Source organism: Heteronotia binoei, chromosome 2 (genome assembly GCF_032191835.1).
Source record: "Heteronotia binoei isolate CCM8104 ecotype False Entrance Well chromosome 2, APGP_CSIRO_Hbin_v1, whole genome shotgun sequence".
In the NCBI taxonomy this organism is placed as follows: Eukaryota; Metazoa; Chordata; class Lepidosauria; order Squamata; family Gekkonidae; genus Heteronotia; species Heteronotia binoei.
Genome location: NC_083224.1, coordinates 190,163,999 through 190,185,372, shown reverse-complemented (window position 1 = coordinate 190,185,372; position 21,374 = coordinate 190,163,999). Strand labels below are relative to the sequence as shown.

General features: G+C 48.4%; 1 protein-coding gene and 1 non-coding gene across 4 annotated transcripts in view; both read right to left on the bottom strand.

Moving 5' to 3' along the window:
• The window catches only part of LOC132567104 (transducin-like enhancer protein 1), an 85,134-nt gene extending 67,818 nt beyond the window's left edge, over positions 1–17,316 (bottom strand). For all 3 annotated transcript variants that reach the window (XM_060232723.1, XM_060232722.1, XM_060232724.1), the window contains exons 1-5: positions 17,196–17,316; positions 15,253–15,350; positions 13,861–14,021; positions 11,748–11,811; positions 9,967–10,011 (exon numbers count right to left, since the gene is read on the bottom strand). In XM_060232723.1, coding sequence (XP_060088706.1) covers positions 9,967–10,011; positions 11,748–11,811; positions 13,861–14,021; positions 15,253–15,276 — 294 coding nt within the window. In that variant the 5' untranslated portion in view covers positions 15,277–15,350; positions 17,196–17,316. The remainder of the gene's footprint in view (positions 1–9,966; positions 10,012–11,747; positions 11,812–13,860; positions 14,022–15,252; positions 15,351–17,195) is intronic.
• Positions 11,332–11,398, bottom strand: TRNAN-GUU (transfer RNA asparagine (anticodon GUU)). Its single transcript has one exon. It is a non-coding gene; the product is annotated as a tRNA-Asn (tRNA).
• Positions 17,317–21,374: the final 4,058 nt, after the last annotated feature.

Here is a 21,374-nt window from a genome sequence, read left to right as displayed (position 1 = left end):
CTTGGGGGGAAGCCGACAGGAGATGAAATGTCTCTGGTGCGGGAGAACTCATCTCAAAGAGATGAAGGGTTAGCTGTTACTTTTCTACCGGATAATGGATCAGAGTTGTCCACTGAGATGATGACCAACAGTATGGACTGTCTGCCAAAGTCTCGAGGCAGCAGGAGGAAGGTTGTGGGCCTAACTTGCCTGGGAAATTATAGAAGTTTGTATACAAATGCTAGAAGAGTTCAAAGTAAAATTGGTGAGCTGGAATGTTTAGTGTTGGGGGAAAACATAGACATTGTGGGAATTTTAGAAACTTGGTGGAATGAGGAGAATCAGTGGGACACGGTGATTCCTAGATATAAGTTATACTGGAAGAATAGGGAGGGAAGGGTTGGAGGTGGGGTGGCTCTGTATGTCAGATAGGGTATACAGTCCAGTAAGACTGAGGTCAGAGAATTAGATTCCCTTCTAAAAATGCTTTGGGTCGAAATAGAGGGCCCAAAGGAACTTTAACTATGGGAGTTTGTTATCGCCCACCAAATCAAAAGATAAGAGGACGATTATAATATGATGGAAGAATTAAAGACAGTGGCTAAACGTAAAAATTGTGTCGTAATAGGTGATTTTAACTACCCGCAGATTGATTGGGTCAATGTGTTCAGGTCGAGAGAAAGAGATTGAGTTTCTAGATGCTCTCAATGACTGTGCTATGTGTCAAGCATATGAGTATCAATCTTGTTTTTTTTCTATAATGCTTTTCTGAATGTATTAGAAGTCATTGAGTGTTAAGACATGCACTCCCTCCCTGTTTCCTTTCTGTGCATTTCCCTCTGTCTCCTTTAATGTAACAAATGTAGGAATGCTTTGAAGGTAGAAGGCGCCAAACCTGTTCCCAAGCTAAGGCCTGGGAAGGCAGGAGATTGTAACCACAACAGATAGCTGAATGCATAAACTGTAGCAGTTCACACACTAGTGTGACATTCCTCTCTTATTTCCCTTTTCTTCTTTGAAGTATCTCTTAATACTGTATGCCTTCCATTGTCCTGCATCACTTTCAATAAGTCCATTGAAAGAGCAACACTGGATTATCAATAAACTAGAACTTTGCAACAATGTCTGAGTATTAGAATTTTCCATGCTTGACATTTTGAAAGTGATCCAAAAGAAAGCTTCAACTGAACTGGCAACTCTCTAACTGAATGGCGGAGGGTGCCCCAGACAACAGAGAACCTTTCAACCCATTGGAGAATGTAGAGGTGCAGACCCCTCCATGGCACAACTTGGACGCGAGGAGAGCCATGGGGCGCGGGTCCCCTCTACACATCCAACAACTGCTGGAGCGAGCTGATGAAGATTGAGCACTTCACCAGGGGCCTGAACGCCAGTGTACTAGACCAGTGCCTGCAGCAAGCTCGCCCCACTACATTGCTGGGGTGGATACAACTAGCAGGGGAAGTAGAAACCAACATGAAGCGGGTGGCCCTACAACGACAGCATTAGCAAGGGGGAAAGGGGGGACGTGAGTCTCGGTCAGGGGCAAAGTCAGAAGGGAAGAAACTGCAGCAGAGCGTGGGAACTACCAAACCCCCGCCAGTGAGGCGATGCTACCGATGTGGGGACCCGAATCATACGGCTATTAATTGCCCTGAAAGACCTCGAGCCCTCCCCCCGACCCCGAAGGTCATCGCTCCAGTTCCGAAGACGACACCGGGACACCCAAAAGAATCAGCCAGAGGGAACACCATAACGCCCACCATCACCGAAGAAGAGACCATCCTCCTGGACGAGTCGAGTGAGCTGTCCTGGGAAGAAGAGCTGGTGGGAAATGGGAACGACCTACACTGAACGGTGCCAAGCAGCAGGTCATGGATTTAACGGCACCACTGAGGGTGAGAATAATTGGATCTTTATTTTTTGTCCCTTTGACTTTGTTGAACTCTAAATTGAAAAGGTTCGTACATGTACGGGCCCTTATTGACTTGGGGTGCACGAGAGAGATAATTACCCCTAAACTAGTGGAGGTCCTAGGACTGCCCACGGTGCCCCTGCCCCACCCCATCTAATTCGAACAAATGGATGGGTCAGTAATGAAAGGGGAACTGTGCTTGGAACAAACCCAGGCAGTGCCAGTGGGCATAAAGGACCATTGGGACACAGAACTATTTGTGATAGCCCCTTCAGCATCATTCGATGTGGTGCTAGGAGTTGGCTGGTTGGCGAAGCATGAGCCGGACATTAGGTGGGGGGATCAAAGCATAGACTTCACGGACAGCAAATGCAAACGCCACCAGTGGATTAAGGCGTGGGAAGTAGAGCCACCCCCTAGAAATGAGAGACTGTGCTTGACGGTGGAAGAAGTTAGGTCCATCCCCAAAGAATACAAAGACTTACTAAGAGTGTTTGATAAGGAGGAGGCAGACGAATTGCCCCCCCACACCGTAGCACGGATTGCGCAATAGAACTGATCCCAGGACAACAACTACCCAAAGCCAAACTATACTCTATGGGGTGGGCAGAGAAAACTGAACTGAGAAAAATTGTAGACAAAAATCTGAAAAGAGGGTTCATCAGAACCGCCATGGCTCCACATGCTGCCCCAGTATTGTTTAGAAAAAAGAAGGATGGGGGGCTGAGATTATGCACTGATTTTAGAGGGATAAATGGGATATCTATTTCTAATGCCTACCCTATCCCATTGATTAAAGACTTATTGAGCACGGTGTCAGAGGGGAAAATATTCACAAAATGCGATCTAAGAGATGCCTACTTTAGAGTGTGAATAAAAGAGGGCGATGAATGGAAAACCGCCTTCAACACCCCCATGGGGCAATTTGAGTACTTAGACATGCCGTTTGGATTACAAGGGGCTCCAGGAGTGTTTATGAGTTTCATCAACGAAGTTCTACGAGAGTACCTGTACAAGAGGATCGTGGTGTACCTAGATGATATAATTATTTATTCTAAAGGCCTGCCCTCCCATGTGAGACTCGTGAGGAGGGTGCTCTATACGAGAACAAATTTTACGCCAAATTGTCGAAATGCGAGTTTCATAAAACGGAACTTGATTATTTGGGGTTCTGGGTGTCGGGCAGAGGGCTAGCTATGGACCCAGCTAAAATCCAAGCAGTGATTGGGAACCCCCCGAGGACACATAGACAGCTCCAATCTTTCCTCGGATTTGCGAATTTTTATTATAACTTCATTCAAGGGTTTGTCCAGACCTTACTGCCCCTCACAGACCAAGGGAAAGGTCTGGAGGCTAAACGGCCGGGCGCAAGACTAGCAGGGATGGCTGAGTGCCAAGAGGCATTCAATAAATTAAAAAGACTCTTTACCAGTGAACCGATCCTAACCCACCCGGACGAGCTGAGACCATTCATTGTCCAATGTGACATGTCCGACGTGGCCGTAGGAGCCATACTAATGCAAATTGATGAGGAAGATAAATTTCGCCCCTGTGCATACATTTCCAAAAAGGTTTTGCAGGAACAACGGAATTGGTCCATGAGGGACAAGGAAGCATTTGCAGTAACTTTTGCTTTGAAAACTTGGAGATCCTGGTTGGAAGGGGCGAGGGTACCCTTTGAGATTTGGACTGACCACAAGAACCTAGAAGCCCTAACTGGTCGTAGGAAATTAACTGAAAAGCAAATTCGCTGGGCGGAGTTCTTCGCCAAATTTGACATTACACTGAAGCATATTCCGGGATCTAAAAACTTTCTAGCTGACGTTCTATCGAGACTCCCTCAGCTTAACAGCCAGAAGGAGGAAGTGATAGACTCAATTATCTCTCCAGATCATGTAACTGGGATGGTGACTACCCGATCTAAAAAGAACCAGACTGGAAAGACATGGGGGGGGAGAGTGACTGAAAAAAGCCGTAGAGGCTGAGGGAGAGACCAAACCAGAAGGAGTGAAAAAAGGGGAAGGAGGGTTTTGGTACAGGGACGGGAAGTTATATGTGCCAGAACCCTTACAGAAAGAGGTATTGCAATCTTACCGCAACAGTAAACTATCGGGACATTTTGGGTATGTAATAACCCTACACTTAGTCAACAGGCAATTTTGGTGGCCGCAAATGAAAAAGGATATATCTGAGTACGTGTCCACTTGCCTGGTTTGTATCATGGCAAAAAGGAGAGGGGGAAAACCTGGACTGTTGCAACCAATAGAAACAGCCACTCGACCGTGGTCCGTAGTGTCCATGGACTTTATTGTAGAATTACTCATCTCGCAAAGGAAAACCGTAATTCTGGTAATAGTGGACACTTTTTCGAAGCAGGCCCATTTTGTTCCTTGTGCTAAATTACCAAATGCAAAGAAGTTGGCATATTTGTTTTTCCAGAATGTGGTCAAATAACACTCATTCCCTGATAAAGTCATTCATGACAGGGGCCCGAAGTTCGTTGCCAACTTCTGGTGGGAGTTTTGCAAACTGACCGGGATAGAACAAGGGCTGAGTTCTGCCTACCATCCCCAAACCGATGGTCAGACAGAACAGATTAATGTGCTTCTGGAACAATACTTATGGTATCAAAGATTCAGAACGCCTGCTCCAGCTGCAACGCCACTGAGGATGTTCTCCGCAGCTGAGAATGAAACGTCTGGAAGAAAAACTTTCTCCAGTAGAACATGGCACTTGAGCCTGAAAGACTCTACAAACCCTAATACTTATGGTGTTATGTGAATTACCAACAATCCAATTGGGCCAAGTTACTACCGTTTGCAGAGTATGGATATAATAACAGCCTCCATAGCTCCACGAAAACTTCCCCGTTTAAAATAGTAAACGGATATGAAGGAAAGCTTTTTCCCCTCCTCCCGGGGGGGGGGGGGGACAGAACCACCCTCCTCATTCAAGCAGTGGTGGGGAGAACTGGGAAAGGAGTGGAAGGTAATTCAAGAAAATCTAGAGGCGGCGAAAGACCATTACAAAAAGCAGTATGACAAAAAGCACACTCCAGTGTGGGACTTTAAAGTAGGAGAGACTGTATTTTTGTCCACCAAAAACCTGCCGCTACCACAAACTTCTAGAAAACTGGCGCACAAATTCTTGGGATCTTACAAAATAAAGAGGGTGATAAATAAAGTGACAGTGGAACTGGAGCTACCCAAAATGTTTAGTAAAATTCACCCTGCCTTTCATTGCAGCCTTCTCCGTCGAGATCCTGGAGCTACGAATTGGCACCCCCCCCCGCCCCGATACCACAACCTATTCTGATTGAGGGCCAGAGCCACCACGAAGTGCAAGAAATATCTGATGCCAAATTAAGACGAGGGGTGTTATATTTTTTAATAAGGTGGAAACACTTTTCCCCCCAGTTACGATGAGTGGGTTGACTCCTCTAATGTGAGAGCTCCAAGGTTAATAAAGCAATTTTACCTTTTGCATCCAGACAAACCCCAAAGTGGGTCCTAAGGGGGGCAGTATGTCAAGCATATGAGTATCAATCTTGGGTTTTTTTCTATAATGCTTTTCTGAATGTATTAGAAGTCATTGAGTGTTAAGACATGCACTCCCTTCCCTGTTTCCTGTCTGTGCATTTCCCTCATTTTCTTTAATGTAACAAATGTAGGAATGCTTTGAAGGTAGAAGGCACCAAACCTGTTCCCAAGCTTAAGCCTGGGAAGACAGGAGATTGTAACCACAATAGATAGTTGAATGCATAAACTATAGCAGTTCACACACTAGTGTGACATTCTTCCCTTATCTCCCTTTGCTTCTTTGAAGTATCTTTTAATACTGTATGCCTTCCATTCTCCTGCATCACTTTCAATAAGTCCATTGAAAGAGCAACACTGGATTATCAATAAACTAGAACTTTGCAACAATGTATGGTTATTAGAATTTTCCATGCTTGACACTATGGAGCAGATGGTCACAGAATCTATCAGGGGAGGGCAATCCTGGATTTGGTCCTAAGTAATGCCCATGACTTGGTGAGAGATGTAAAAGTGATCGCACCGCTTGGGAGCAGTGCCCATAACGTTATTGATTTCACCATTTGTATAAATAGGGAGTTGCCCCAAAAGACCAGCACAGCCACATTTAACTTTAAAAGGGGTACATTTTCTGAGATGAGGAGGCATGTGAAGAGAAAACTGAAAGGAAAGGTAGATACAGTCAAAACCCTTGGGGAAGCTTGGAGGCTATTTAAAACTACAATCCTAGAAGCTCAGATAAAATATATACCACAAGTTAGGAAAGGCACAAACAGGTATAAGAAAAGGCCTGAATGATTAACAAACGAAGTAATGGAAGCTGTAAAAGGTAAGAAGGACTCCTTTAAGTGGTGGAAAGCTAGTCCGAGAGATTAATAAAAGGGAACACAGGCTGTGGCAAATAAATGCAAGACTGTGATCAGGCAGGCAAAAATGGACTATGAGGAGCATATTGCAAAAAACATAAAGTCCAACAATAAAAATTTCTTCAAATATATTAGAAGCAGGAAACCAGCCAGGGAGGCAATGGGGCCCTTGGATGACCAAGGGGTAAAAGGATTACTGAAGGATAGGGAAATGGCTGAGAAGCTGAATGCATTTTTTCCCTCCGTCTTCACTGTGGAAGATGAGAAGTGTTTGCCCATTCCAGAACCACTAATTTTGGAAGGGGTGTTGAAAGACCTGAGTCAGATTGAGGTGATGAGAGGAGGTCCTACAACTGATTGAAGAATTACAAGCTAATAAGTCACCAGGTCAAGATGGCATACATCCAAGAGTTCTGAAAGAACTCACAGTTGAACTTGTGGATCTCCTGACAAAAATATGTAATCTTTCATTGAAATCTGCCTCCGTTCCTGAGGACTGGAAGGTAGCAAATGTCACCCCCATCTTTAAAAAGGGTTCCAGAGAAGATCCGGGAAATTACATGCCGGTCAGTCTGACTTCAATACTGGGAAAGTTGGTAGAAACCATTATCAAGGACAGAATGATTAGGCACATTGATGAACATAAATTATTGAGAAAGACTCAGCATGGGTTCTGTAAGGGAAGATCTTGCCTCCCTAACCTGTTACAGTTCTTTGAGGGGGTGAACAAACATGTGGACAAAGGGGACCCAATAGATGTTGTTTACCTTGACTTCCAGAAAGCTTTTGATAAAGTTCCTCATCAAAGGCTCCTTAGTAAACTTGAGAGTCATGGAGTAAAGGACAGGTCCTCTTGTGGATCAAAAACTGGCTATTTAATAGGAAGCAGAGAGTGAGTATAAATGGGCAGTCTTCACAGTGGAGGACGGTAAACAGTGGGGTGCTGCAGGGCTCAGTACTGGGTCCCACGCTCTTTAACTTGTTCATTAATGATTTGGAGTTGGGAGTGAGCAGTGAAGTGGCCAAGTTTGCAGATGACACTAAATTGTTCAGGGTGGTGAGAACCAGAGAGGATTGTGAGGAACTCCAAAGGGATCTGTTGAGGCCGGGTTAGTGGGCATCAACCTGGCAGATGAGGTTCAATGTGGCCAAGTACAAAGCAATGCACATTGGGCCCAAGAATCTCAGCTACAAATACAAGTTGATGGGGTGTGAACTGGCAGAGACTGACCAAGAGAGAGATCTTGGGGTCGTGGTAGATAACTCACTGAAAATGTTAAGACAGCGTGCGATTGCAATAAAAAAGGCTAACGTCATGCTGGGAATTATTAGGAAGGGAATTGAAAACAAATCAGCCAGTATCATAATGTCCCTGTATAAATTGATGGTGTGGTCTCATTTGGGATACTGTGTACAATTCTGGTCACCGCACCTCAAAAAGGATATTATAGCATTGGAAAAAGTCCAGAAAAAGGCAACTAGAATGATTAAAGGTTTGGAACACTTTCCCTATGAAGAAAGATTAAAACGCTTGGGGCTCTTTAGCTTGGAGAAACGTCGACTGCGGGGTGACATGATAGAGGTTTACAAGATAATGCATGGGATGGAGAAAGTAGAGAAAGAAGTACTTTTCTCCCTTTCTCACAATACAAGAAGTCGTGGGCATTCGATGAAATTGCTGAGCAGTCAGGTTAAAACGGATAAAAGGAAGTACTTCTTCGCTCAAAGGGTGATTAACATATTTTGGCCACTGTGTGACATAAAGTGTTGGACTGGATGGGCCATTGGCCTGATCCAACATGGCTTCTCTTATGTTCTTATGTTCGGTAGTGATCAGTAAGCCCCTAGGAGAACATGTCAGCAGAGAACTGTTTCCCTTAAAGGTCAGTGGCCTTCTGGTGGGGTTCTTGCCTTGGCAGGGCTGGCAGTGGGCGAGGGAGAGCAGAAATCAGCCAATGGCATGCCAGAGACAGAGTGTGAGCCAATCCTGCATAGGCCACATCCAAACAATGAGCATTCTCAGATTTGCCACCACAGTTGGGCTTCTATTATTATTATCATCATCATCATCTATTGCTTAGACTTAGAAGGATGAGCAGCTGGCCGAAAGAAGGAGGTTTAGGCTCCAGAACCTCTTGAATGCAGAAAGTAAAAATTAAAAAATGGGGAGGAGAAATTTACAAAAGCAAGTCAGGACCCACCTAGACCACCAAGTCTGTTGGGTGAATGTGACTTTTACGAGTTGATAATACAACATGCAATGGGAGGCAACATTCAAAGGAGCATGCGGGGGGGGGGGGCAGGATGGGCTTAATCCAGGCCCCAAGAGGAAGGGGCAGAGGAAAGGATCCATCAGGGTGCCAAGGTGATTAACGCCCCCCCCCCCCCGCGCAAGGCTCCGGCTGCTGCAGTGGCTCACATTTGTCACACCAGGGGGGCCGTCAGAGGCCAGAGTTATGAGCTCTTGTTAAAAAGAAATGGGAGGGGGAGAAGGAACCAAGCCCAGACAGCCGGTTGGCAGGCAGCCAGTCACACCTGAAGCCAACAGTAAATCCAGCCGTCTGCACAGCGCAAGGAGCAGCCAGAGGAAAGGAGCTCAGAGAGAGGCCCCGAATGGCAAATTCCACAGGGGAGCAGAGAAAATAAAATATCTACCCAAGGGGGAGGGATGGGCCAAAGCTGATTTGGCTCCCCAGCCTGGTTTTCCCTAGCCACGGACATAAAAGGCCACTAATTTGTTTCCAACGGGAGGGGGGGGCAAGGGGCAGCTTCTCAAGACGGCAGGAGGGTGACAGACCCCCCCCCCGTCTATTGATGGGAAATTAGGGTTGCCTACTTCCAGGTGGGGGCTGGAGATCTCCTGGAATTACAACTGAGAGCAGTTCCCCCAGAGAAAATGGTAGCTTGGGGGAAGGGGTGAATTCTGTGTCATTCTGCTGAAGTCCCTCTTCCCCTCCCCAAACCCCGCCCTTTCCTTTTTTTATAGAGCAAGCTCACCTATGTACATTTACTGGCAAAGGAGCCTGTACATTTTCCTCAACCCCTGCTGACAAGTTAGGGTTGCCAACCTCCAGGCGGAGTCCAGAGATCTCCCAGAATGACAACCGATCTTTAGATGACAGAGATCAGTTTACCTGGAGAAAATGGCTGCTTTGGGCCCTCTCTTTCCCAAATCCTGCCCTCCTCAGAGTCCACCCCCCCCCCAAAAAAATCTCCAGGAATTTCCCAACCATGGTGTTTTTAACACAAGAAACGAGCTGTGTCTACTCACATCTCTGCCTTTCCTCCTCTCCCCTGCCCACCCCCCCTTTTCCTGAGTTTAGACTCAGAAACCCTCAAGAAAGGATCTCTCTTTTGGTGATCAGGCTGAAGTACTGCTTACATAGAAGATTGATCATTTCATTTATCCTCAATTTTCACCCTCAATGGGGTGAGGGTGAAAACTGCGTAGATCTTTCTTCTCTTCTCCATTTTATCCAGACAGCAACCCTGCAAGGTAGGTTAGGTTCACAGCGTGTGACTGGCCCAAGGTCACCCGGTCAGCTTCCATGGCATCCCCCAGGTCCTACTCCAAGACTCTGACCACTATACTACACAAACTCTCAGTATCAGTGCTCTAGGGTAGTTAATTCCAATTTTTAAAACCCTTAAAAATATTCCTCGTACTCACCTGTTTGTGCATTTCGATGTTCAGACCATAGGACATTTCATAATACTGCGTGAGAGAGGGGAACAGGCAGGCAAACAGCAGTTATGTTTTTTAAAAGGTATTGCTAGGCATAGGAATCTTATGCTTGATCATCTAACCCTATGAGGGTTATGACTGATAACCCTAACCCTATTCCCCCTCTGCCTCATGCCAATCAAACCCAGAGCCAGAAGAAAGGCTAAAAACACTTCAAATCAAAGGGAGTGAGAGAGCCTTAGGTGAGCCCTCCTGGATCAGACTGGTGGCCCATCTAGACCTCACACATCGTGGCCACCACCTCACACTTCTCTTCCTCAAGAATTAACCACTGCCACCCCCCCCACCCCCGTTATCAAAAACGCAGAAAGATCCTGAAGAAATTCGTCTCTGGTTAAAGCGGGCAGTTCTGGGGGTCGGAGAACAGAGTGGGGAGGCCAGAGGGTACCTAGGTTGGTATCTGTGGGGGAGGAGTCATGGGAGTAGCTTGGTCTACCTCCAGCTGGGGCCTGAACATCTCCAGAAATTATAGTCGATCTTCAGAATACAGAGATCAGCTCATATGGATGTTTTGGAGAGTGGCCTGTACGTCGTTATACCCTGCTTGGTTCCTTCTTCTCCCCAAACCTCACTGTCCCCAGGCTCTGCCACACATTTCCCATAAGAATTTCCCCACCCGGAATCAACAACCCAATTTAAAAAAGCAAAGCCACCCCAAATTTAGAATAGTAAAGTACACACACACACACACTTGAACCCAGAGCCCAGCAGTCCTTGGCAGGAAGGAATCAGCAAATTGGCACAAAGGGGGGGGGGGAACCTCACCCATCTCTGCTCATGAATCTGTACCAAACATTTGGCTTCCCTTCTATTAATAAGAAAGGGAGGTGAAAGGAGCATCCATGATGGTCCCCCCAACTCTGGCTCTCTGTTCATTCAGACTGCTAATTGGTAAAGCCTCTGCTTGGCATGCAGGAGGTCCCCGGTTCAAGCCGCAGCAGCATCTCCAATTAAAGGCAGGAGGGGGTGGGGAAGACCCTTCTCTGCATGAGACCCAGGAGAGCTGCTGCCAGTCTGAGGAGACAAGGCTGACGGTGGCCTAATTCAGCATAAGGCAGTTTCCTGCGTGTTTGGCCCAGTGGTAGAGCATCTGCTTGGCATGCAGATTCAACTGCCGGTATCTCCAGCTAAGAGGACCAGGCAGAAGGTGATGGGAACATATGAAGCTGCCTTATACTGAATCAGACCCTCGGTCCATCAAAGTCAGTATTGTCTACTCGGACTGGCAGCCGCTCTCCAGGGCCTCAAGCGGAGGTTTTTCACACCTACTTGCCTGAACCCTTTCTTAGTTGGAGATGCCGGGGATTGAACCTGGGACCTTCTGCTTAACAAGCAGATGCTCTACCACTGAGCCACCGTCTCTCCCAAGACCTCCATCTGCCTGAGACCCTGGAGAGCCACTGCCAGTTCGAGGAGACAAGACTGATTTCAATGGACCAATGACTGACTCAGTACTGAGGCAGCTGGATGTGTTCATGTGTGTTCCTTCCCACCCCCAGAGGAAACAATTCCAGCAGAACGCTACCGGCGCTGGGATTATCGCCTGAGCAGGCTGCCAGGTTTCTTTGCCAAGCCAGGATGCAGCAAGGGCACTGCACAGTGAAAGGAAAGCCAGCCACACTGGCCTGCTTGGCTCAGGGTCACAGTGCAACACAGCCCTTTTCTCTCCCCACCCCCCACGCCAAAGAGCCAGGTAGGTTGCTCACCATGACATAATGCCGCTGGATTTCCGTCTTTTCCGTTGCCAACTTTTCACATTCGAGCTTCAAGCTATAAAAATAGAACACAGAGGGGCAGAGAAAACCCAGCACATTCCATGTACACAACAATACACACGCTACGCAAAGCTTCACAGCGAATTTATAGAACCAAACCCTTGGGAGAGATCTCTGGGGCACCGTCTCCCTGCTATGCCCTGAGAGGGGCTGTGAAGCTGAGAGAAAGCAACTGGCCCAAGGCAAGCTTTGTGGCTGAGGCAGGATTGGAACCCAGGTCTCCCAGAACTTAGTTCAGCCATTACACTAATTGTTCACTTTTCCATTAGGGGAAATTCTCCATTTGTTCGTGGGAAGCCAGTGACTAAAGTTAATTTTCTATCATCCATTATTTAGTGAATCCTCCCTTCCTCTAATGTACATTATCCTCCCCCGCCCCCATTTTATCCTCACAACACCACTGTGAGGTAGGTTAGACTAAGACAGAGACTGACCCAAGGGCACTTTACTGCCAGAGAAGTTCATAGACGTTAGTCAGACACCCTAACCCAGGGGTCCTCAAACTTCGGCCCGTGGGCCAGATGCGGCCCCGCTGAGGACGTTTATGCGGCCCGCCGGGTTATGGCAAAATCAGACCGGAAGTGACGTTCGACTTAAACTCGCGTTAGCAACGCACACTTCCAGCACTGGGCTGAGGCGGCGGAGACAGAGTGTGAGGTGATACCGAGGTGAGGCGAGTTCCCAGGCCAGGGTGTGTGGTGTGGGGAAGGGAGAGAGATGCAGAAGACGGGGAACTGACGGCCCGCGGCCTTGTACAGTAACGGCAGTCCGGCCCTCCAACAGTCTGAGGGACAGTGAACTGGCCCCCTATTTAAAAAGTTTGAGAACCCCTGCCCTAACCACTGGACCAGGCTGCTGCTTGGTATAGCCTTGGCTGTTGGGAGGGAAAGAGAGAGCACGGAGCCCACAATCACTATTGCTCATCCCATTCCAGGCTCACTATCAGGGACTGCTCAAACACTGCTAACAGCATGCCTGGCGCTTTGCCCGGCGGAAGAACAGCAAGTCTCTGCTCCAAAGAGATCCCAGTCTAAAAGCTGCTGTCAAGATTGCCAAGCCAGAGGAGGGGGAAGGAGGCAAGGATAAAGCCAAGACAGACTCTGCCCGGGCACAGCCATCCTGCTGCTCCTCGAAGCAGCTCGGATGGAGGACAGCTTTGCCTGACTCTCCCATCCCCCGTTCAACAATCCAATGAGGTCGGCTGGGCAGAGAGAAAGCAACTGGCCCAAAGTCACCAGGGAGCTCCACTGTCTGGCTGAGTGGGGATTTGAACCCAGGTCTCCCAGATTCTAGTTCAGCGCTCTAGCCCTCATAATTCCACTGGCTCATGAGAAACCCCCGAAGACCGCTTGAAACGGTAACTTCAAAAGACGCAGGGCTTTACACCCTGCCCTGCTAGTCAAGGCAGCTTCTAAATTTGCAAAATTGTCGTTGTTGTCATTCAATCAGCAAAACACACAACTCCCATCCTTGAGAACGCTTTGAAGGAGGTAAGCGGTCACAGTGAGGGTGTTAGGCTGAAACACCGGAGCTAGAGGTGAGAATTTGAAAAAAAAAAATAATGGCAAAAAAAGACATTTAATCTCCACGGTCATTCCCCATCCCCACATACAGATAAGGCTGCCCAATGCACCTCTGCACGAACCACTGCTCTGGTTTGTTTCCCACCAGCCTCCACTTGGACTGAGAAATTCTTTGGTATAGCTGCAGCGGGTGCAACAACCCAATTCCAACCAAAATTAGCAAAATTATCCTCCGAGGAAGTTTCCCATCGCCTCTGCACAAGTCATTACCTCCCGCTAGCCAGGAGACACATCCAGATCAGTGACTCATGCAGAAACACAAGAAACGGGATCCGCCAGGCCATGCTGCTCCCCCCCCCCTCTGATCCACACTCAGAACCGGGAGAGGACCAAGCTCCTAAGTTTTAATTCAGAAACCAGCTGGTCCCTATAATCATTGGACACTGGAGGGGCGGGGGCAGAACTTCTGCAGGACACAAGAATAAGACCAAGAACCATTAAACAACCAAAAGGTATTTTACCTGTGATATTGGTTCTGCAGGAACTGAAATTCTTCTTTGATGCGATCCAAGATCTCTGGGTACGTCAGCTTCAAGGACTGTGGGGTGGTTGAAACTACACTGGCTGCGGCGGCAGCGACAGCAGCTGCCGCAGTAGCAACAGGAGGAGCCTGCAGGTGAGCCTGAGATAGACAGCACCAATCACTACCCAAAGCACTATTTCATCACCCAAAGAATAATTAACGGGGGGGGGGTGGGATTTACTGCCATAGGAAGTGGTGGCAGCTACAAAAGGGGATTGGATGAACATATGGAGCAGTGGGTGTTAGCCACAAGGTATAGCTGGAACACTTTGTCTGGGACAGTGATGCTCTGTATTCTTGGTGCTTGGGGGGCAGGCAACAGTAGGAGGGTTTTGGAATTCTGGTCCTACCAGTGCATCTCCTGATGGGCCCTGGTTTTGGCCACTGTGTGACACAGGGAGTTGGACTGGATAGGCCACTGGCCTGTTCTAACACGGCTTCTCTTATGTTCTAGTAGACAGTGACATCTTTCTCATCTTTTTCCACTATAAGGCCACTTATTTTATCAACTACTGAGGTCTATCAAACCTCAATTGAACAAAGTAAATTTTTAAAAAGAACAAAAAAGAGAGATTTTTTACGTATTCTGTCCCTTTATTTGCCAGGATACCAGTTCATCTCCAGCCCTAATAAGCCTTGCATTTATTTTGTTCATAACAGTCTCTCTCGCTATAGCAATTTTTAGGTAAGGATCTTCTACATACTGATAGGTTTTGAACTTGTTTATCTTGGAAAGCTTTTTTGTGTGTGACTCGCTCTCCTATAAGAAGAAGGTATACACAAGGTAGAGCCAGTTTGTTGCAGTGGTTAAGTGTGCGGACTCTTATCTGGGAGAACCGGGTTTGATTCCCCACTCCTCCACTTGCACCTGCTAGCATGGCCTTGGGTCAGCCATAGCTCTGGCAGGAGTTGTCCTTGAAAGGGCAGCTGCTGTGAGAGCCCTCTCCAGCCCCACCCACCTCACAGGGTGTCTGTTGTGGGGGAGGAAGGTAAAGGAGATTGTGAGCCGCTCTGAGACTCTTCGGAGTGGAGGGCGGGATAGAAATCCAATATCTTCTTATCTTCTTTTTCTTACAAAATTTGTCGAAAGGGATGATTTTAGAACAGGCTTCTTGCTCCTAAGCAAAATCACTCCCCCTCCCTGTTTTTTACCCGTCCACCCAAAACTTCACCAAGGGTTTACAACATGTGAGATTTCCTCAACCAATTCAACAGGGAGTTAATTCAATTGAAAGAAAACTTTTAAAACAGTTAAGTCCCCGCCTACAGACTGAGAAAACTGAAATGTGCAAGGAATCTTAAACCAAGGGTGGGGGGGGAGATAACTCACCGGGGGACGGTTTTGGGGGAACATGTTTGATGAGACACCATATGTCCTCTTCTTGTGGTGTGACTTCTGAGATCAGAGTTGCATCCTAAGGAACAGAACTGGACAAGGCCACAGGTAGCAACAGATGGGAGAAAAGACTAGCATCACAAGAATTCCCAGTAATCAACTTGAAAAATGCCAACATAATAGTCTCACAGACAGCCCAGTTTCTATATAAGCAGAAGACCCATCTATGCTGAAATAGTTCAGTTCTTCCTTCCCTCAGTTTGCCAGAAAATATTAAAAAAGGCACATAAGGACAATATTAAAAGTAGAATCAAGTTGGTGGAAGTACCGAATGTCTTCACATGACACAATTAAGATAAGCCACAAGCAACAGCAACCACCATTGGTCAGGAGATATTCACAGGTCTGTCAACAGCACAACAAAATGGAACCTCCACATTCAGACGCCTAAACCACAGTGGTGTGCTGGATAGTTTCCTTTATGTCCTGTTTGAACACTACTGGAAGTAGAATCCTCAGACAGATGAACTTTAGGCCTGATCCAGCAAGATTCATCTCCCCAAGACACACTGTCTTGATACATGGAGGTTCTCCTTCACTATCATGGCTGTCAACACAACGGCCGTGTATCAACAAATGATTTTTAATCATTTTAACTTTTGATGAAGAACTACCGCAAGAGATAAGACATCCAGGTCAGACTGCGCAAGGCTGCATTCCTCCAGTCTTCATTAACCAACTCAGAAGGACAAGGTTTAAGATTCTCCATACAGCCCAAAGAACACAGGAATACAGATGTACAGCCAGGCACGGCGATTAAGAGATATCAAGTACCGAGTAATTCAGGAAGAGCAAAGTTGAGTGCTCATTACACAGGAGGCGCCAGAAAGCTCTCTACTCAAGGCAGCAGATTTCAGCGGGGATTTGAACTCAGCACTCCTCGACAGAAGCTGACCCAACAAGGAGCAAAGCAAAACAACTGACCACCGGCGTAACGGACTCTGAACGCCATTCAGGATAGATCCAGCCGTCAAGAAGCCCTCCTACACAACCCTCAACGCAACAAAAAGTGAGGGTGACACAACAATTTGGTACCAGATTCCAACAGAGAGAGTTTTCCTGGAAGTTCACACACCCCCTTATTAATCCACAGGCCAGCGGCACCCTTTGGACTTTCTGCGAAGATTTGGGCCCCAAAATATAGACACCCTCTACCCAGGCCAGCACACCCTGCTCTGAGATTAGGGAAAGATTTGCAGGGCATGGCCACCCCCACCAGCCCGGGGCTTTCTGTAAGGAAGTTGGCATCACCATCTCCACCCAGCCCGGGGCTCCTGCAAGGGTGAGAACTGGCCCAAACCGGCAACTGCAAGGAAGCATTCTGCCCATGTTCAGAGGTGACAGCCTTTGTGACAGGAAAAGGCCTGGGAGTGGGGGGGGGGGGGGGGGAGGTCAGGTGAAGTTATGTTTCCCTCTGGCCTCCTTTGAACTCTAAGGAAATCCAAGAAGGGAAGCAAGAGTGGTGGGGGGTGGGGGGCGCTATGAAGAGCGGGTGACCTAAACAGCACGCCCCCCCCTCGCCACACCTTCCACTTTGGGAACACCGCTCCCCCTCCGCACACCTCCCCTCCCCCTTCCTGACCCCCCCCCTTCCTTGAAGGTCCCCTCCTCCCACTGCAGCGCTGCCTTCCCCACCTCTAAGCCGAACCCCCCCCCCCTTTTCTCTCCCACTCTCCCTTCCAGCTTGCCCCCCGTCCCCATCCTAGCAGCCCAAACAATGGGGTCTCTCTCGCGCGCGCTTTCCTCCTCCTCCTCCTCCTCCGGCCCTAACGCAGCAGCAGGTAGAGAAATCAGTTCGAGGCTCCTCCTGCCTCTTCCCCACTGAGGACCCCCCTCCTCCCCAACTCGGGCAGATGGGGGGGGGCACAGCCACTCACCCAAGCGCCAGAGCCTGGATCGGGGCCCCTGGAGCCCAGCCGCCTCCAGCACGCCCAGCAGCAGGGTGGGTGGGTGGGCGGGCGGGGTGGGTCGCCGTCTTCTGTGTGCGACCGCCCCCCCCCTTCTCTTCTCCTCTCCTCTTCCCTTCCCTTCCCCCCCTCCTCCTCCTGGCAGGCAGCTTTGCGGGGGAGACCGTTCAATGAACGAGCGCCAGCTCCACGTGGGGTCTGGCTCCTTCTCTTTTGCCACAGCCGAGCGCGCCGCAGCCAATCGGCGAGCAGCGGAGGAGCGCTCGGCCCCCACGTGGGGGAACTGAAGGAGGACAAAGCCGAGAGGGCCGCTGATTGGTCCGCAGCGACCGCCCGCGGAAAATGTGTCAATCTGTAGGAACGCGAATGTAGCCGAGGAATGAAAAAGAGAGAGAGGAAGAAAGGAGGGAGCCGGGAGGGAGGGGGGGGGCGAGAAAGGGTTTTAACCCTTTAACGGAAGCGAGAACGCCGAGAGTGTAAACGGCTTAACCCTTAAGCGACCGGAGCAGGGAAACTGGTTAACCCTTTCAGAGCCCGGATCGTTGGGAAAGGGAGAAAGAGAGGTCTGGGGGGGCGGGGCAACCGTAGAAGAACGGGGGCACTGGAGGAGGGTGGAGGGTGGTTTTAACCTTTAAATGACTGGCTGGGATGGGTGGAGGGAAGGAAAGTTAGAGAAGACCTTGAAAAGGCTGGAAAGAGAATGAGATAATCCTCAAGGAAGGGGAGCGCGGCGGCGAGGTTAAGCCTTAAAGGATGGGAAGGCAAAATTGGTGTTGATGGCGGGGGGACGGGAGGGGGGGAGGCGGCGACCAAGGGTAATGTAATTATGCTCCGAGTGGCCCATTCCGGGCATGGCTTCCGAACTTTCAAAACAGGCAGAAGTTCAACAGGTGACGCTCCCCCCTCTAATAGGAAAGACTTCTACCGTTAGCTTTTTGACTGCGGGACTCTTAAAAAGGAGCAGAGAGAACCTGGGAAGGAAATGAGGATTTTCTTTTTCCCATGAAAGGAAGAGGAAGAATACTGACAAACTTTTATATTCGTTCTGCAGGAAACAGAGCTGCAGAATCGACGCCACAGGCGAAATGCTCACCGATTAAATTAATTCTAGCCTTAAGACAGACATATCCCGTCGTCAGTGTACCTGGTATTCTACAGAGAGAAGCAAGACTGACAGACACGTGTCTCCCCCCGTTTGCAGGTCGGGGTCAGTCGCTAGCCAGGCAGGCCAAGGGGGCGGGGGGAACACGTGCTAAGGCCTGCTGGATCATGCCCTGCTGCTTCAGATTGGCCTCCAGCTAGTCCAGTAGCGGAAAGCAGGCACCAGCCCTCGGGTAGATTGTCGGATAGATTGTGCCGGCCCATGGAAGCTCCATTTCGCCGTAAGAGTGCCTACCCTTTGCCACCCGCCCACGGCAGACGAGGATCCTGTGGCGTCAGACGGACTCAGTTCACTTGAACAAGTCCTGGAGCTAAATCTTGGCTATCTGCCCCCGCTTTAACCCTTTAGGTGCCGCTGGAGGAGGTCGGCTTCTTCCCCTACGCCCTTTAAAAGCCAGCGGTTTCCAAGAGCCCCCTGCTGGCAGCGAGAGGGATTCCACCACACCACCCCCCCTGAAGGATAAGCAGCCGAAGCTGTCTAGCCTCTCCCCCCTCCCGCCACTCTGCCATGTGTCAGAACTGATCTTTTCCAACTGATCTTCCTTGAGCACAGATAGGCTGGTGTGAGCCGGATTAAAGGAGGGGGAAAAAAAGAATTAATAAATCCGGCCTTGTGGTTAAAAACGCGGGGGGGGGGGGGAGGAGAGAAACATTCGAGTTTGATTTCTTGGATCTTCTGATGGGTTGTCTGGGAAGAAGCGAGGGAGGGGGAAAGAGGCTTTGCCGGGACCCAGAGACAGTCGGAATTATACAGCAACACTCCACAACACCGGGGGGGGGGGGGTGACTCCAGAATATTTCTCTCCCCACCAAATAGCAGAAAATCAATTATCTGGAATGACCCTCCCCCAAAGGGAGAGGAAAGCTGCCCCCCCCCCTCCGTTTAGCATGTAGGTTACAATGGAGCTCCTTAAGAGGACCTTCTGTATATCTCGCGTTTTGTTGTTTACGTGCTACAGTCTGAAAGGCAGGCTTCATAGGGTGACATTTTAATCCTATGACGTCAGGCTCCTGAATTCCAACCTGAGCCTCCCAGATTTGGACCCTCTCCACTCTACCACACTGGCTCTCAATCCCTGAATTAGGGAGAAAGACAGAATTTTTGCCTGGACAATTGGATGCTGTCTGGTTGCATGGATTCTTATATTTTGTAGTCCATTTTGTTTTACTGACACCCTGCTGTTCTCCCCAAAAGGGATCCAAAGGAGCTGATATCATTCTTATTTGCTTTATTATATCTTCAGGTTAGCTTGAGAGAAAGTAACTGGCCCAAGGATCACCTAGCAGGCTTCCAGGGCATGAGCAAGGATTTGAACCCAGGACTCTCAGATCCTAGTCCAAAACCCTAACCACTATACCACACTGCTTCCCAATCTGGCTTGAGGCTTTGTGAGAAAGACAAGGAAGGAAGGAAGAAGGGAGGGATGGTGGCTCAGTGGTAGAGCATCTGCTTGGGAAGCAGAAGGTCCCAGGTTCAGTCCCTGGCATCTCCAAAAAAAGGGTCCAGGCAAATAGGTGTGAAAAACCTCAGCTTGAGACCCTGGAGAGCTGCTGCCAGTCTGAGAAGACAATACTGACTTTGCTGGACCAAGGGTCTGATTCAGTATAAGGCAGCTTCATATGAGGAAGGAAGGAAGGAAGGAAGGAAGGAAGGAAGGAAGGAAGGAAGGAAGGAAGGAAGGAAGGAAGATAGATAGATAGATAGATAGATAGATAGATAGATAGATAGATAGATAGATAGATAGATAGATAGATAGATAGATAGATAGATAGATAATTTCAGGGTTTTGTCAAATTCTGCCCAAACCAAACTCCAAATCAATTCAGAATGTCATCCGAAAAGGGAAGCATTCAACAATCATCAATCCATTTATTAAAAGTCCAAGATGTCAGGTTTCTGATTTCCATTATATTAATTCAGTGAGATTGTTGGATGCTGTAAGGTAATAGCCACCTTTCCCTAACCATTGAAGGCAAGTTTGAACAATTCGATCCTATAGGCCCTGGGGAACTGTGGCAGGTCCTGCAGGGCCCTGATGTTTTCAGGGAGGGCATTCTACAAAGTGGGGGCTATTACCAAGAACACTGACTCTGGTGGTGGATAATTGAGCTTCTTTCAGTCCAGGGATCTTAAGGAGATTTTGAGATCCTGAATGTAGTGCTCTCTGGGGTACATATGGGGAAAGGCGGTCCTGAAGGTAGACAGGTCCCAGGCCATATTAACCCCAGTAAGAATATTTAAATATGACTTTACTACAAACTGCAGCCAAGCAGCAAGTTATAATAATTTAAAACAAAACACTGAAACTGAGTTATGGCCAATACGGCCCTAAGAACAGTTTGAGAAGTAGAAGCTTGGGAATTATATAGAGTAAGTCAGGCAGCTAGAAGAAGAAGAAGAATTGCAGATTTATACCCCGCCCTTCTCTCTGAAACAGAGACTCAGAGCGGCTTACAATCTCCTATGTCTTCTCCCCCCACAACAGACCCTGTGAGGTGGGTGGGCTGAGAGGGCTCCCACAGCAGCTGCCCTTTCAAGGACAACCTCTGTCAGAGCTCTGGCTGACTCAAGGCCATTCCAGCAGGTGCAAGTGGAGAAGTGGGGAATCAAACCTGGTTCTCCCAGATAAGAGTCCACACACTTAACCACTACACCAAACTGGCTTTCCTAGTTCATCTGACCAGTTTATAAAATTGATGGAGGTATATGATAAAGGTATCAGGGCCTGGGAACTGCTTGTGTGGACATTTCCACAACAGCGAGAAATAATATGCCATGAAGAAGGGTAGGCTGAATTGTTTCGCTGGACATGCTAGTTTTCTACATGCAGGGTTTGTTTGTATGTTGTTAAAATGTCTTTGGACAGCCTGAAGTAGCACCACCTAGGAATGCTTTACAACTTGTTTCTCCTATTTGTCCTTTACGATAACTAACAGTCAGCCCCATGGCTTTTTTTCCTGGAAAAAGAATTCTCAAGAGGGAGATGA